The sequence below is a fragment of the Pteronotus mesoamericanus genome, unplaced genomic scaffold, assembly GCF_021234165.1.
Source record: "Pteronotus mesoamericanus isolate MK-2021 breed Mesoamerican mustached bat unplaced genomic scaffold, CSHL_Meso_final contig_202, whole genome shotgun sequence".
NCBI classification, from domain to species: Eukaryota; Metazoa; Chordata; class Mammalia; order Chiroptera; family Mormoopidae; genus Pteronotus; species Pteronotus mesoamericanus.
The window spans coordinates 6,207,139-6,221,594 of NW_026555086.1; the positions used below are offsets into that span (position 1 = coordinate 6,207,139).

At 55.6% G+C, this 14,456-nt stretch overlaps 1 protein-coding gene across 1 annotated transcript; it reads right to left on the bottom strand.

The window, feature by feature from the left end:
* Positions 1–11,236: 11,236 nt before the first annotated feature.
* Positions 11,237–13,937, bottom strand: IRX3 (iroquois homeobox 3). The gene is made up of 4 exons (XM_054570242.1): positions 13,615–13,937; positions 12,335–13,442; positions 12,091–12,157; positions 11,237–11,635 (listed from the first exon to the last, which is right to left on the bottom strand). The coding sequence occupies exons 1-4, from the start codon at positions 13,879–13,881 to the stop codon at positions 11,581–11,583; spliced, it is 1,497 nt and encodes a 498-aa protein (XP_054426217.1). The 5' UTR covers positions 13,882–13,937; the 3' UTR covers positions 11,237–11,580.
* Positions 13,938–14,456: the final 519 nt, after the last annotated feature.

Here is a 14,456-nt window from a genome sequence, read left to right on the forward strand (position 1 = left end):
CAGCCTCTGGACTTCTTTCATATATATAGCAATAACCATGATGTGTTTCTGTTATTTGGGGTTTTCTATCACATGCAGTTAGGTCTAATCCGTACTGATACATAACACTTAAAAGTGGATGGCATTCCAATAATATGTGAAAATATGGGAAAATATGTGTGCACAAGATTATTCACTGTTGCATTGTTTGTAATTGTAGAGGATTAAAACAATGTAAATACCCACACATACCAGATTGGTTGGTTGGTTGTGATGCACCCACCCAATGGAGTTTTGTGCAACTGTAAAAAAGAATGAGGGTGATATCTATGATGCATGCCCATCCCAGTATGTGATCAGGTAGACGCTGCTGGGCCTGGAAAGGCTGAGAGCTTGTCTGCCTTTGACTTCGGCCTTCATTCAGTTGCCAGCCCTTTAAGACTGATCTTCGGTAAAATGACTGATTACCCTCCCTGCTCACCTGCCTCCTAACCTCTTCACAGGTCTTCCTTCCCTTGTCCCTCCTGCACCCTTCCCCTGCCACTTCAGTGTAGCAGAGGTGGATCGACTGTGTCGGCCCAGCACACTCTCCCCCTTCCCTTGATAGCAGTTTCTGCACTTTCTTCAAGGAACCTCCTCTTTTTGCCACATCCCGGACATTGTGATCAGCCCAGCAATGAACACATGACCCATGCTTGAGCCAATCAGAATTCTTCATTGGGATTTTACAATGAAATTAGGCAGGAGAGACCATTTCTTTCCCCTTGGGTCATCAGTTCTAAGGCCGTGGTCACACAGTTAATGATGACTGTGTCCCTGCCACAGGATAAAGTCTGAGGTAAGAAGGTTAATACTGAAATGGAGGCTGACACGAAAAAAGAAAGAATGATGCTTTCAAGTCTTTGGTCTACCTCGTAGGGTTTCTGTGAGGATTAAATGAGTTAATACATGTGCTTAACACATGGTACGTTCAATAAATCCTAGACGCTAATTTTTTTTCCACGCTTAGTCTTCCCCAATGATGTAACCCAATAAACCCCCTTTTAGAAGAGACTGTTTGAGCTGGGTTTCTGTCCCTTGCACCCAGGCACCCAGGCACCCAGGCACCCAGACTCTCAGGATCCAAGGAACATCTCTCCTTCAAAAGAAAAACAGGTGTTAAGTTACATCACACCAATGTGTCAGTGGCTGGAGTAGCCGGCCTCCAAGGTGCCCCCACTGACCTCTGCCATTGTATGGTCTCCTCCCACATTGGGTAGAAATGACTTTTGTAAGCACAGTGGAATGTGATAGGAGTGATAGAGTGTCACTTCTGAAGCTAGCTCAACAAGACATTGTGTCTTCTGTCTTGATTCGTCTTGGGTCACTAGCTCTGGGGGTGGACAGCCGCCATGCTGTGAGAACCCCCAAGCAGCCCGCGGAGAGGTTTCCTGTCAAGGAGCGGAGCCCCCCGGCTGCAGCTGTGCGAGCAAGCCCTTCTGCAGGCGATGCGCCGGCCCAGCCGAGCTCCAGGTGACTCCGGCCCCGTCTGACATCTTGACTGCAGTGAGAAACCCAAGCCAGAACCACCCAGTGGAGTGCTCTTGAAATTCTGATACACAGAACATGTGAGACAATAACTGTTGTTTCAAACCACTACATTTTGGAGTAATTTGTTATGTAGCAACAGATAACTAATACAATGTCTTAATGTTGACCTTTGGCAAAGTCTGGCTTGTTGCTTTGCACGGTATGACCTGATTTTTTTATTTTCGCATATATTGCTTTGTCAAATTATGACCACTGTGACTTACCGAGCACTCACCTGGTGTCAGGTGCTATACTGAAGGGCTTGGATGCGTCACAGGGCGAGTGAAAACTCTCCAGAGCAGTCCTGCGGCGTTTGTGCTGCTGTTACACGCATAGCGGTGCCGGGGTTCTGAGTGCGGCTGCAGAGCCAGGCTGTCCTGGTCCGATCCTGTCCCTGCCCCTCCCTCAGGAAATGGCCTTGGGTGAATTATCGCTCAGAGCCTCAGTTTCCTTGGCTTTTAAATGGACAGAGTAATAGTTCCTACCTCCCTACCTCATAGGACCTTGTGAAGACTGAATGAGTTCATTCAGGTGCTTCATAAATGCTAGTAATCATAATTTACAGTGGAAGGCATGAGGCTCAGAGCAGCTAAGCTAATGTACTCAAGGTGCCTTAGGAAGCTGTGGTGCTGAAATGTGGGCTCCTGGCATATGGGCCTCCCGGGAGCACTGCTGTCTATTGTAAATACAACGTGAACCGTACTGATGTTATTTAAAAATCTCTAGTAACTATGTTTTTTTAAAGTATAAAAATACAGATGAGATTAACTTTAATAATACATTTATTTCACCCAATAGATCCCAAAATACTAACATTTCAACATGTAACAAACATAAAATTATTGTAATACTTTACATTCTTTTTCCTTTTAATGTATTGTGTCTTTGAATTCCAGAGTGTTTCGGGCTTATGGCATCTCTTAATTAGTACCAGCCATATTTCAAGGGCTCAACAGCACAGATCCAGAGCTTCTGCTTCCCTTCCTTTGGGTCCCCAGACACACAAATGTGTATCTGTGGCTGCCCATCTCTTCCACCCATCCACCCCAAACTAGGCGAGGTCCCTCTTCCTCATGCATGCTTACAACATCTTGTTCTTATTCTTCATAGTCCTGCATTATTATTATTGCTGTTATTATTATTATGTGTTTCCAGTAGACAGAAAAACCCAGAAGGGCAGGGACTTTGTTCACATGTGTCTCGAGTGATAAACAATGTTGAATGAATGAATATAAGTGAATGAGACAGCCTTTGCCTTGCCCTACTTCTAGATCCTTTGCTACCTATTTTGTGTCCACTCAGAATGGCTGGCCTGCCTCCCTCCTTCCCTCTCTGTGTCTTCCTTTCTTTCTTCTCCTGCCTCCCCACTCCTTCCTTCTCTCCATGAGATGTACCTGATCTCCAGGGGGATCAGCCATGATGTAAGCTGTAAGAAATCATTTATTATTCTTCTAATTACACATATCCCTGTGCTCTGAAATACCTGCAAGGGCATGAGGACAGAGGCTGTGTCCAAGAGAAACCCAGTGTCACAGCTGACCCTGAACGTGCTTAAACGGGCCTAATGTGTCTTCAGCCTGACAAAATCAGCCGTAGGGCGGCCCTTGGCACCTTCTCCTTTGACCTCTCTCATTCCTTCCTTTCCTACCCCGGCCCCTCCCTTCTGCCTGCATCCTCCATCCTGCATGGAGGGTGAGGTTCAAGTCTCAGAGACTGTTTCTCATCTTCATTCTGGAAATGCCACCTTTTTCACTGAGGAGTGTCTAGGCCAGTGCTTCTCATACTTTAAGATACTCACACACCACCCAGAGAATCCTGGGGAAATGCTGGTTTTGATTTGGTGGATGTGGGAGGGGCCTGAGGGTCCACATCTCTAACAAGGTTCTGGGTTGATGCTGGTCCAGGACCCACGTGTTGAGTAACAGAGATCTAGAAGTATGACAAAGCCTTTCTTCTGCTGATATGGATGGTGTCTTACAGCAAAACATAGTGTGTACCTGTCCCGAGGGCCCCTTTCCCTCAGGACTGAAGGTGAGAAGGAATTAAAGGACAGAACAGAGGTCCTTATCCTGTCCTCTCCTTTAATTTATTAAAAAATAAACCAGCTCATCTACTGATTGGCACTTGGGCTACTGCCAATTCTTGGCTACTGTAAATAACATTGCAATGGTACATTTACACAATGGAATGCTACTTAGCCATAAAAAAGGAGGAAATCTTAACCTTTTGCAACAGCATGGATAGACCTGGGAAATGTTATGCTAAGTGAAATAAGCCAACTAAAGGAAGATAAATACCATATCATTTCACTTATATGTGGACTCTAATGAACAAAATAAACTAACAAAATAGAAACAGACTCATAGATACAGAGAACAGCCTGACAGCTGTTGGAGGGGAGGGGCTTGGGGGGGCTGAGGAAAGAGGTGAAGGGGTTATGCAAAAAGAAAAAAGGCTTCATTGACGCAGTGTGGTGACTGCCAGAGGAAGAAGGGGTGGGGGAGGTGCAGGAGGGCGAAGAGGGGATGAATGGTGATGGAAGGAGATTTGACCTTGGATGGTGAACACACAATACAATAGATGGTGTAATGTAGAATTATACACCTGAAACCTATATAATTTTACTAATCAATGTCACCCCAATAAATCCAATAAAAATAAATTTGAAGGTGACAGACTCCAGGTGATCCCTCTGACACAGGCGCTCACATGCCCTTGCACTGTGCTGTCCTTCACAGTGAGAGCTGGCGTGCGCTGGCGCTACGTAGGGCCTTGGCCCACACAGTGCAAGGTGAGGCCCACGCACATCATGTAGATGGGTGGGGTGGGAACAGTGGAGTCACAGCTGCAGAGCACCCCACCCCAAACCCCTATGCACGAACGACTGGCAGATTCCAGTACAGGTGAACGCTGCTTGAACGTTCTGGAGTCCCAAAGGCCTGGGCCAGAATGTGGCTCTACCCTGTATTGGTTGTGTTGAGCAAGTGGCTGAGGGAGGACTTACCTGTCTATCATGTGGGGACAATGATGCCTATTGCCTGGCAGTGCTGTTAAAATTAACAAAAATAATATTTGTAATTTTAGATCATTATTAGGCACAAAGCACATCATCATGCATGATGCATTGATCTAAGCATGAATTAACTCATTTAATTCGGTCAACAGTCTATGAGAGAGCATCGAATTATTCTTTCTGTTTTATGAGGGAGCAAAGCTCAGGGAGGTGCAGTCAGTAACCAAAGGTCTCTGGAGCTGGCATTTGAACCAAGGCAGTCTGATGGCAGGGCCCGCCCTCCGGACCACCGCATCGAAGTCCAGCACATAGGGGTGCTCCATGAATATCTGTGGGCGTCCAGTGAATGAATGAGCGAATGAATCATCCTCAGTTCCCTGTGAGATCCAGAAAAGGTGCCCTCTCCCTCAGCTTCCCTCCCTCCCTCCCTCCTCTCTCTCTCTCTCTCTCAACATTAGTTACTTAGAAACAAAAGAGCTTTTTGAAGAGTTAACTCATTCACATGATGCAAAAGAAGCGAAGGGATAGAGACTGAAAACTATTCTTTCTGTCCTTGACCCCCAGCCACGTAGGCCTTCCCTGCAGTGGCCACTCTTACCAGCTTCTTGTACAATGTATGTGCCCCTGTTAATTCAGATACTAGCGTACCATGTGGAATGTTCTACCTGGACTGTTTTTTGCTCTGTGGAGGTTTTTCCATGTTGCCAGAGGAATTTCTTACCGTTCCGCCACACCTCCCCTGCCCCCACACACACCCCTTTAAGCCTTAATTTCTTTATCCGTGCCTTCCCTAAGGGAAACTGTGAACACTAAATAAACTGCATAGAAAGTGCTGAGCATGGGGCCTATCAAATAGTTAAGGACTTACTTAGCTTAATTTTATTTTATTTTAAATCACATACAGGAAGTGAAAGCTGAAATGGCTCCCACTCAGGATGGGCTACTGAGGCCAACAGCTGGCTCCTGAAGGTGACAGGGCTTCCTGTTGGTGTTCGTGCACAGATAGTGAGCCATTCACCCCAAAGACAGGAAGGGAGGAAGTTAGCAGCAAACAAAAATATGGACAAAGGAAACTTCAAAGCCACCCGAAAAAATAGAAAGTGAGGCCTCCGAACCCCACGCAGGCCAGCTCCTCCCTCGTGGGCCTCCCTAGCCCCAAAGTGGAGGCCACCTGGCTTCAGACACCGTTCCTCACCGCCCCAGCCTCAAGTCGAGCAAAGAGGGGCAGGAGGAGGGAAATAAGTGGGCTTGGTTCACGTGGAGGCTGCAAATTCCATGCCACAGTGGTAAGTGACGCACAAAGCCCAGAAAGTATGGCTCTATTGAGTCTGGGCCGCTTAGTCCTGAGGAGGGAGGCAGGGGGAGCAGAGGGTTCTAGGCCTGACAAACGTGCGAGGCCCCAGGCAGCAGGGCCAGTCTGTCAGCCAGTGCAGCGTCCCGCCCCGCTGCCCTGGGCCTCGCCCACCCCGGGCCTCAGGCTGGCGAGGGGGCCGCGTACCCGCGACATGGGCCTGAGGTGCCTGTCTCTTGCTACCATTAGTCCACTTCTCCCCTCCTGGCCATCAAAATCCCATTAAAAACATATAACATTAAAAGAAGAGTAACATTATTTTAATCTACACACATTTTTATCGCAGTTTAAAAGATTTTTTAAAATTACCCCTGGAAACCCCCTCTATCTAATAATTATCAGGAAAAAAGCAAGAGGAAAGGGAAAGGGAGAGAGGTGGGGGGAGGCAGCAAAGAAAAAGCTCACAAGAGGCAGGGAAGCTCTGCTTTGTCAGGGAGAAGAAAATAAAGAGAAATCAGCCCAGCTTCAAAGGGCGCATTTCCATAATTGCCCTGTAACTTTGGCAAAATAAATCTGAGCGGCTGAGAAAAGCACAATCTCTCAGATGAGTGCACTCCAAAGGCCCCGGAGGGCCGCAGGCCCACTTGTTAGCGGCCTGCGCAGTGAGAGAATGCAGGGCTCGCCACCCTGCACAAAAGCTGCAACATCATAGCCTTCCAGCCCCGGACGCTGCTGGGCCCAGAGTAAGGCCGTACCCTGCCTTTGTCCCCATTCTGCACCCCGACGCCTCCCAGACACCCAGACACAGAGACACACACAGGTACACGTGCACACACAAACACAGGGAGGCTCACATGCACACACATGTGTGCACAGACAGGACACACATGCACACAGACAGACACAAAGCCAGGCACAAAAACGCACAGAGATACAGAGACATACACTAACACAGGCATACATAGGCACACAGGCACAGAGACACAGGCACACAGAGACACACATACACAAACATATCAAGACAGGCACACACAGACACACACTCTGGGGCAACATAAGCAAGTAAGTAAATAGACATATTTATGCGCACAGAGGGGCTGGCAGCAGTTAAGAGGTGGCAACTGCTGAGGCAAAACCACAGCAGTTAAGCTTTCATCTGTGAGAGCCTCCCTGTGACCTGCTCCTGTTATAATATCCAGAGAGGAAGGCCCCAGCTTTCCTGGCACATCCTCTTCAGGGCTGACTCTGTCCCGCCTGGGATGGTCCCGCCTCCCAGGCTCAGGGCACCAAGCAGAGCTGAAACCCACTTACTCTTTCCCAGGCTGGCATGGCCTCCTCTTTGCACTCTCTCACCCCTACTTCCCCCTTCCAGGGACAGGAGCTCTTAAAGAACAAAAAACACCTCAGGTAGCACCCTGCCTTCCTGTCTCTCTGTGAAGAGCTGGGGTTCCTGGGAGAGACTACCTGGTTTCCTGGTGGTTGCCCGGACACCGCCCTCGACGCAGTGCTTTCCCGGCCTTGACCCTGCAGACGCTTGCACTGGAGCACCGTGTGTGTGCAGGGCTGGTGTGCCTTGTAGGGCCTTTATCCCTGCTCTCCACGGGTTAGACGCCAGGGACACTCCCAGCCAGTCCTGACGATTGACACTTTCCCCGCCATTGCTGTCCTGCAAGGGGGGTCGCCTGGTTGAGAAGTACTCTTAGGACTTCAACCAGGTCTCTCATTTGAGTACGCACTGCCTGCCCCCTCCGGAAGACAGGCCTCGTGGGCTTTTCTATCCAGACAATCAGGATGGCCTTTGCAGGGCCTGGAGCGTTCCAGCGGGAGGTGACTGTGTCAAAGCTACGTTGGTCACACGATAGATGGACATATTTAATGTGGTCAGCTTGGTTGGCTGGATCAGGTGACAGCCGTCCGCCAGGATCAGGAGGTGGTATCTGCAGAGGTGTTGGGTCCCCATCACTCCCCTAATTATCCTAAGGCCCCCACCTTTTCATTTATGCCTAACTCTAGACAACAGTGGATATGTAAGAAAATTTGGATAAATTCTTCTAATCCAGTCCCCTCCATGTTGCAGGTGGTACACGTGGGGCCCAGAGAGAGGACGAGACTTGCCTCCACGCAAGTTGGCGATACCTCTAACCACAGACACAATTCTACACACCTGCAGTTAATTGCCCATTTGCGTTTGATGGAGGCAGAGGGTACATGCAACCAGGAATGATAGCATTCAGAGGACATTTCTAGACGGATACAAATAACTAGGCCAAAAGCGAGTTCCTGACAAAATCTCCCAACAAACAAGTAAAGACATCTGGCACCCAGTCCCTCTCTCTAACTTTCCAGAACTGAGGCCTAAGACAGTGGACCCGTCGCCCCAACTGTGCACCTGGAGATCCCCAGCTCAGCAGCTGAGGCCTGCCCTCGCCTCACTCCTCACCTGGGGCAGGTGAGCAGCTGGAGGATCCCTTCCCGTCCCGTAGCCTCTCCTGCACTAGTGTGTCTGTGTTGCCTCCAGACTGGGCCCCATGTCCTCCTCCCTGTGTTCCACTGAAAGCAAATTCAATTGGAAACCGGGGAAGTGCCAGTCCCAGAGGTGGGCCACCGCTTAGGGAGATAATTCTCTTCCCTGGCCTGGCGGCGCCCCCACCCCCAGCTCCATGCAGATAATGAGGGGAGCGGTGACACTCGCTCTTTCCTCTGACCTAATTGATTATCCCCACACACCTTGGAGTGCTTTGCATAACCAGCCCCGACAGCAGGAGCCCCTTCCAGGCAGAGTGATTGACACATTTTATTTCTAATTGAAGCTTAATCAGGACCCAGGATGAGATTCCCACATCTTCTCTGTCTCTTCCTCTCTGGCTTCCTTTCTTTCCTCCTCTCTCTCCCCTAGCTTCCTTTCTCCTTTTGAAATTTAGGGCTGGACAATAAATGGTAGAGGCAGCTCCTAGGATCCTGGAGAGGAGGGAGATGAGGGGAGGACTCGGGGGAGGTTGGGGAGGAGAGGAACAACCTGTTTCCTGGGGAAATGCAAGTGCAGCAACGGGGAGCTGTCTCCTCTTCCATTTCTTAGCCGAAGAGCCCAGGCGGGGCTTTTTCCTTGTTTACTCTGCTTATTGGGGTCACCTGGGGGCGGGTGAGGGGCCCACGTGCGAACAGGAGAGCTGCTGTTGTTGGGTGTACCCCCCTCTCGGCTGGCTCGCCCACACACTGCCCTTTCAGTGGGATGGGTGGGTGTCCTCCGAGGACTGTTATCCCTGGAATGGGATGGGCTGAAGAGCCAAGGGAACCCGGGGTGTTTAAGGGAGGGAGCCCAGGGACAGGCGCTCGGGCCTCTCCAAGCTCTGCCAGGCCTCTCCACCCCCTCCCTCCGCCCGGAGGCCCTCGCTTCCCCCTGGTGGGCCAGCAGCCTGGAGAGGCCGCCTGGCTTTGCTATCCCGTTCTCCCTGCCCGAGGAGTTTCCTCTTCCCAGGCTGAGCTGGGCTTTGAGAGGCCTCCGTGCAGAGGCCTCACTTTTATGGTGGCAGGAGGGGGTGGGGCAGAATGCGGCCAGGAGGTTGAGGGTGGGGCCTGAGCGTTTGCGACATAATTGCAGGACCGGGGCAATTCACCCTCACCTACCACGTGCCAGCGCCCATTGACGAACGCCCTTCTAGGTAGGAAGGCGCCTATTCCCATTGCGCAGCTGGGGAAATGGGACACAGAGGAGTTAATTATCTGCTCGGGGTTTCACAGGAAGTGAGGCGGGGGTCTGCCAGCGATGCTTGGGAGGCACCCGGCGCAGGGCCTCTGGGGCGAAGCTGCCCTGCCCCTGGCGGCCCCTGCGCAGGTTCCACGCCGGGCCTCCGGGGTTCAGGGCCCAGGCCTCTGGAGCTGGCTCCACGTCTGGAACGTGCTGGCTGTGCCAGGGCCACAGCTGAACCACGGTCTTCGCCTGCGGCCAGGGACGGACGGAAACTCCAGAAAAAAGAAAGTTAAGGGAGAGCGGGCAGAGGAGGGAGCGGCAGGGAGGTCCCCACCTGCTGGGGGCAGGGAGCTCCAGTTTCTGACCTCTGCCTGGTGTCCTGGTGTCCCTGTCTCTGCTTCACCAGCACCCTGTGACCCCGAGAGGCTGCACATTGACTTGCCTCTGGGGCAGCGCCGCACCCCAGCCGCCACAGCCCAAGGTGGGGACCGGGCATGGGCAGCTGCCCTGCGTTGGGCCAGGCCCTGCCGGGCTCCCCGCCCCCCCCCTGCCCTCCCCCCGCCCTCCTGCTCCGTGCACCTCCGAAGTGCACAGTGTGACTGTGTTCGTGGCTCCGGGTGTGCAAGCTCTTCCCAACCTCCCCAGAGACCCGCGAGGTTGTTGCGCGCCCCGCTGTGCAAGGCAGCCGTCTGGCAGCTGGCCGCCTTACGGACCTGCGAGGCCTGGGACGGGGGTGCCAAAAGGGGTCCCCGCTTTGTGCCCCAACGCGTCCCGCTTCCCGAGTTCCCTCCAAGTCAAAGTTAGAGGCTGGAGGACTGAGAGAGAGAGGGACGGAGGGGGTGCGACGCCGGGTGGAGCCGGAGAGGCCACGGTGCCCCGTGCGGAGTGGCCCTTCCGTCCTGTAGAGGGAGCTCTAGCCCCAAATTTCCCGGCTCCCTCCCCGGCCGCCCGCCCCGTCCCGCGGCCGCCGGCGGGGATCCTGCCCGCACCTCCGAGGGCGGCCCTTCCGGGCCCCTCGGCGCCGGTGCGCACAGGCCGCCAGGCCCCGGGCCCCGCTCCCAATTCGGGCTGGGCCAGAACCGCGGGGAAAGGATGGGAGCCCCTAGGCTGCCCTGCCCCCAGGTCCCCGCTCCTCACCACCGCCCTCTTCTTCTACGAGGAGTCGGGGTGCAGCGCGGTTGGAAGGGGCTCGGAGCAGAGCTTGCGTGGCCCCTTGTACGAGAGCGAACAAACCTCAACGGTGCCGACCTGAGGGTGGAGGCGCGGGAAGGGCGAGGGCCTCCCACCTCCCCGCTCTGCGCCCAGAGTCTCCCGAGGTCTTCCTGCTTTGTCACGTCACCAGACCCTGTGGGTGCGACCGGCCGTGGACCACGGGTGCTGCCCACTTTCGCACTGAGGTTCCTTGCAGGGACTCTCGCCCCGGTTGCCCACCTGTCTCCTCTGCCCTCTCTCTGCGGAGCCCCAGGTGCTCCTCCAGCGGCCTCTCCAGCGGGGTCCCAGCCCCACCACCTCTGCGCCTCCGCCTTCGCTCCCCTCCGATCACAGGTCGGAGACCGTCTCTCCTCCGTTTCTGCTGATTCCAGCGCCTCTTCGAACATGGGGGTAGGGTGGGGGAAACAAAACAGAGCAGAAAACAGCAAACAGATCCCTCTTGGGGGCAACAAGCGGGTTGTAGTCAAAGTGGCAACAGCTCATTTATTTAGCCAAAAATAGATACTTTCTTGTACAATTTGGTTCACACATATGTACATTTTTCTGTATATACAAACAAGTCAGACACTCTTATTCTCATTGAAGCTCCACCCCCCAAAATCAACCTCACAAACCGATTTCACAGACTCAGCTAATGTGGGGTACAGAAGCGACTTGGGGAGGACCCAGGGGGGCTTGTTTTATTTCTTTTTATTTCTTTTTTTGTTTAGTTTTCTTTTTTAGGTATTCATACACAGACATGCTTACAAGTCATAACTATACAGAGCGATTTTTTTTTTACAATTATTACAATGGTTTTAAATTTTTTTTTTTTTTTTTTTTAAAGAACTAGGATGAGGAGAGAGCCGACAAGACCAGCGCAGCGTCCAGGTGGTTCTGGGGCCTGGAAGAGAGAGGCAACCATAGCAAAGGGCAAGGAAGTCAGGGGCGGCCTCGCTGCCTGGGACTGGGCAACCCGGCCTGGGGCCGCGGCCAGGGGTCAGGGAGGCGTCACAGCGGAACGTGGTGTCAGCTATAGAGGTTGGTCTTTAGGTTTAACTGAGAGAGTGGAGGGGCGCTCGGCCCGAGGTCGGGCTCCGGAAGGAAGGAGGTGGGCCGCGGTGGCTCGGTCCCACAGCACCAGACCCTGGACCGCGCCCGAGCCTTGGATTGTGATAGGGCTGTCGCACAGCCTCTGGGCGCTCAGAGACGGCGGAGGAGTGTGTTTCGGCCCCTTTTAAAAGCTCGTCTCCGCTGCGTTCCCGGGGTGGGGAGTGGGGGCAAAAAGCCCGCGTTTGCGCCCTTCCTTTCTTCCCCCGCCTGCCTGTCCCACCATCCCCCCGCCTCCGAGTCTCTTACCGCCTGGGCACGGGCTGGAAAGCTGTCTTGAGTAACTTTTTCTCCACTTCCAAGGCACTACAGCGGTCTAAGGGAAGCGAGGGAGGAAAAGGAGGGCCTTTAGAGGGCTTTGTTCCGGCACCCAGGACCCTGGGAGGCAGGCGCGGTGGTAAAGGCCCTGAGCCCTGGGGTCCTGTCCTCCTCCTCGGCCCAGGAGCGATCCCCAGAGACCCACCCCCTTCCCTCTGTCGCGCTCAGCAGTCACCTGTTCCGCCCTCGGGCTCTGCGGGCCGAGCGAAGGCAGCGGCGGCGGCGGCAGCCTGGTGACCCGCTGCTCCGGGAAGTCCCAACAGGTGTGGAGGGGCCGAGCCGAGCAGGGAGAGCGGGTGCGGGCGTGGACCGGGCGGCGGGCCCGGGAACGGCCGGTTGGTCCAAGCGGGGAACTTGCCCAGCGGCGCCGAGACGAGTCTGTGCGCCGCGGCCGGGGAGAGCTGCAGGGCTGGGGGCGCGACGGCTGCCCCGGGGGGAGAGCCCCCCGCGCCCGGAGGTGAGCGCCGCGGGTTGTCGGGGCTTGTGGCCGTCTCGGCCAGGGACCAAATCTTGGGCTTCTGCAGGGCGGAGGCGGGCGCTGGAGCGGGAGCACAGGGATCCAGGCCCGCGGGGGGCGAGGGCGGAGATGGCGGAGCCGCGGCCATCGGCGGCTGCACTGGGGCCAGGGTCAGGGTCGGCAAAGGACGCTCCTCCGAGCCCTCGGAGCTGTCGTCCGAGTCGCTATTCTTGGAGTCTGAAATGGGTACCAGGCCGAGGTCGTCGTCCCTGTGCGCCGCCCCAGCCAGGGCCAGCTCAGGCGTGGCCGCGCCGTCTACGTTCTCCAGATCGATCTCCTCGTCCTCTTCGTCGTCCGCCAGGCCCTCGCCCCCCGCGTCCTCCTCCTCCCCCCCGAGCTCCTCCTCCTCCAGCTCCAGTTCGCGTTTGCTGTCTTCTTCGTCGTCATCTTCGTCCTCTTCTTCACGCTCGCTCCCGTAAGCGTTGCCCTCCTCGTCGGTGCGGCTGCGGGGCGCCCAAGTCATCTTGTTCTCTTTCTTGAGGCGCCGGCGCGCGTTGGCGAACCAGGTGGACACCTGGGTGAGGGTCATCTTGGTGATGATGGCCAGCATGATCTTCTCGCCCTTGGTGGGGTAGGGGTTCTTGCGGTGCTCGTTGAGCCAGGCCTTGAGGGTGCTGGTGCTCTCCCGGGTGGCGTTCTTAGGACGGGACGGGTCTCCGAACTGGTACTGGCCATATGGGTAGAAGGCGGGGTGCGGGTGCGGAAACGCGGCTGCCGCGGCCGGATGCTGCACCCCCGGGCTGTCTTTCAGCTCATACTGCGCGCCCTGTACGCACATGGGGAAAGAAGGGACACGCGCAGAGGGAGCGCGGATGAGCCCTGGCCGTGGCGGCCTCCACCCTCCCCGCCCAGGCCCCACTAGTCTACTCTCGCGCGCGCACCTCGTCCAGCGCCCCAGCTCCAGCACCCCCGCTCCCTTCCCCGGCTGGGGCGCTTACCAGTTGCGGGAAGATGGGCAGCTCGGCTGCGTAGGGCAGGAAGGCGCCGTAGCCTTGGGCGGCGGCCGCCGCTGCGGCCGCCGCAGCGTAGGGCGCCCCATACACAGACGAGAGCACATTGGACAGGGACCCCGAGGCGGCCAGTTCCGAGGCTCCGGCTCCCGGGCCGCCCCGGGCCCCAGCGCTGCCGCCACCGGCGGCGGCCCCCGGGCGCTCGGGTGGGTAGAGCGGGCGGATGTACTGGTATCCGAGCTGGGGGAAGGACATGGTGGCCCGCGGGGCACGGACGGAGAGGGGCCCGGCCCCCAGGGCCGCCCTGCTCAGCGCCGCCCGCGGGCTCCGGCGCGCATCGGGGGCTGGGCCGGGCTGGGGCCGCGCTGCCCTCCCGCGCTGCGCTGCGCTGCGCTCCGCGTTCACCTATTGATCTGCTCCGCGGCGGCGGCGGCGGCGGCGGCGGCGGCGGCGGCGGCGAGGAGCCAGGTCAGGTCCGAACAGATTGGCGAAGATTCCTGGGGCTCCGGGCTCTGATTGACATTTCCACGGGCCCGCAAGCCCCTCCTCTCTGCGCTGCGCTCCCTCCTCTTGCCGCCGGAGCCGCCTCTGCCCGCGCCGGGCTCCTCGCTGCCCTCCTCTCCCCAGCAGTGTCGCGCCACGCTCCCTTCGCCCTCCTCTAGTTCTCACTCCCCCTCCTCGCCCTTCCTCTCCCCTCCCCTCCGCGCTCCTCTTCCCCCCAGGATCGCTTCCGCCCCTTCGGGCTCTTCACCCCTTCTGGGCGTTAGGAAACTCTCTCTTTTCTTTCCCTTTCTCTCACGGTTGCTTTTCCTTCCCTTTCTGTTCCCTTT

Excerpts from the sequence above, each read along its gene's own strand:
- IRX3 (XM_054570242.1), bottom strand. The coding sequence starts at position 13,881 with ATGTCCTTCCCCCAGCTCGGATACCAGTACATCCGCCCGCTCTACCCA. Across the intron at positions 13,443-13,614 it reads TGCCCATCTTCCCGCAACTG|GGCGCGCAGTATGAGCTGAA; the intron begins GTAAGCGCCCCA and ends ATGTGCGTACAG. Across the intron at positions 12,158-12,334 it reads AGAGCCCGAGGGCGGAACAG|ACCGCTGTAGTGCCTTGGAA; the intron begins GTGACTGCTGAG and ends CGCTTCCCTTAG.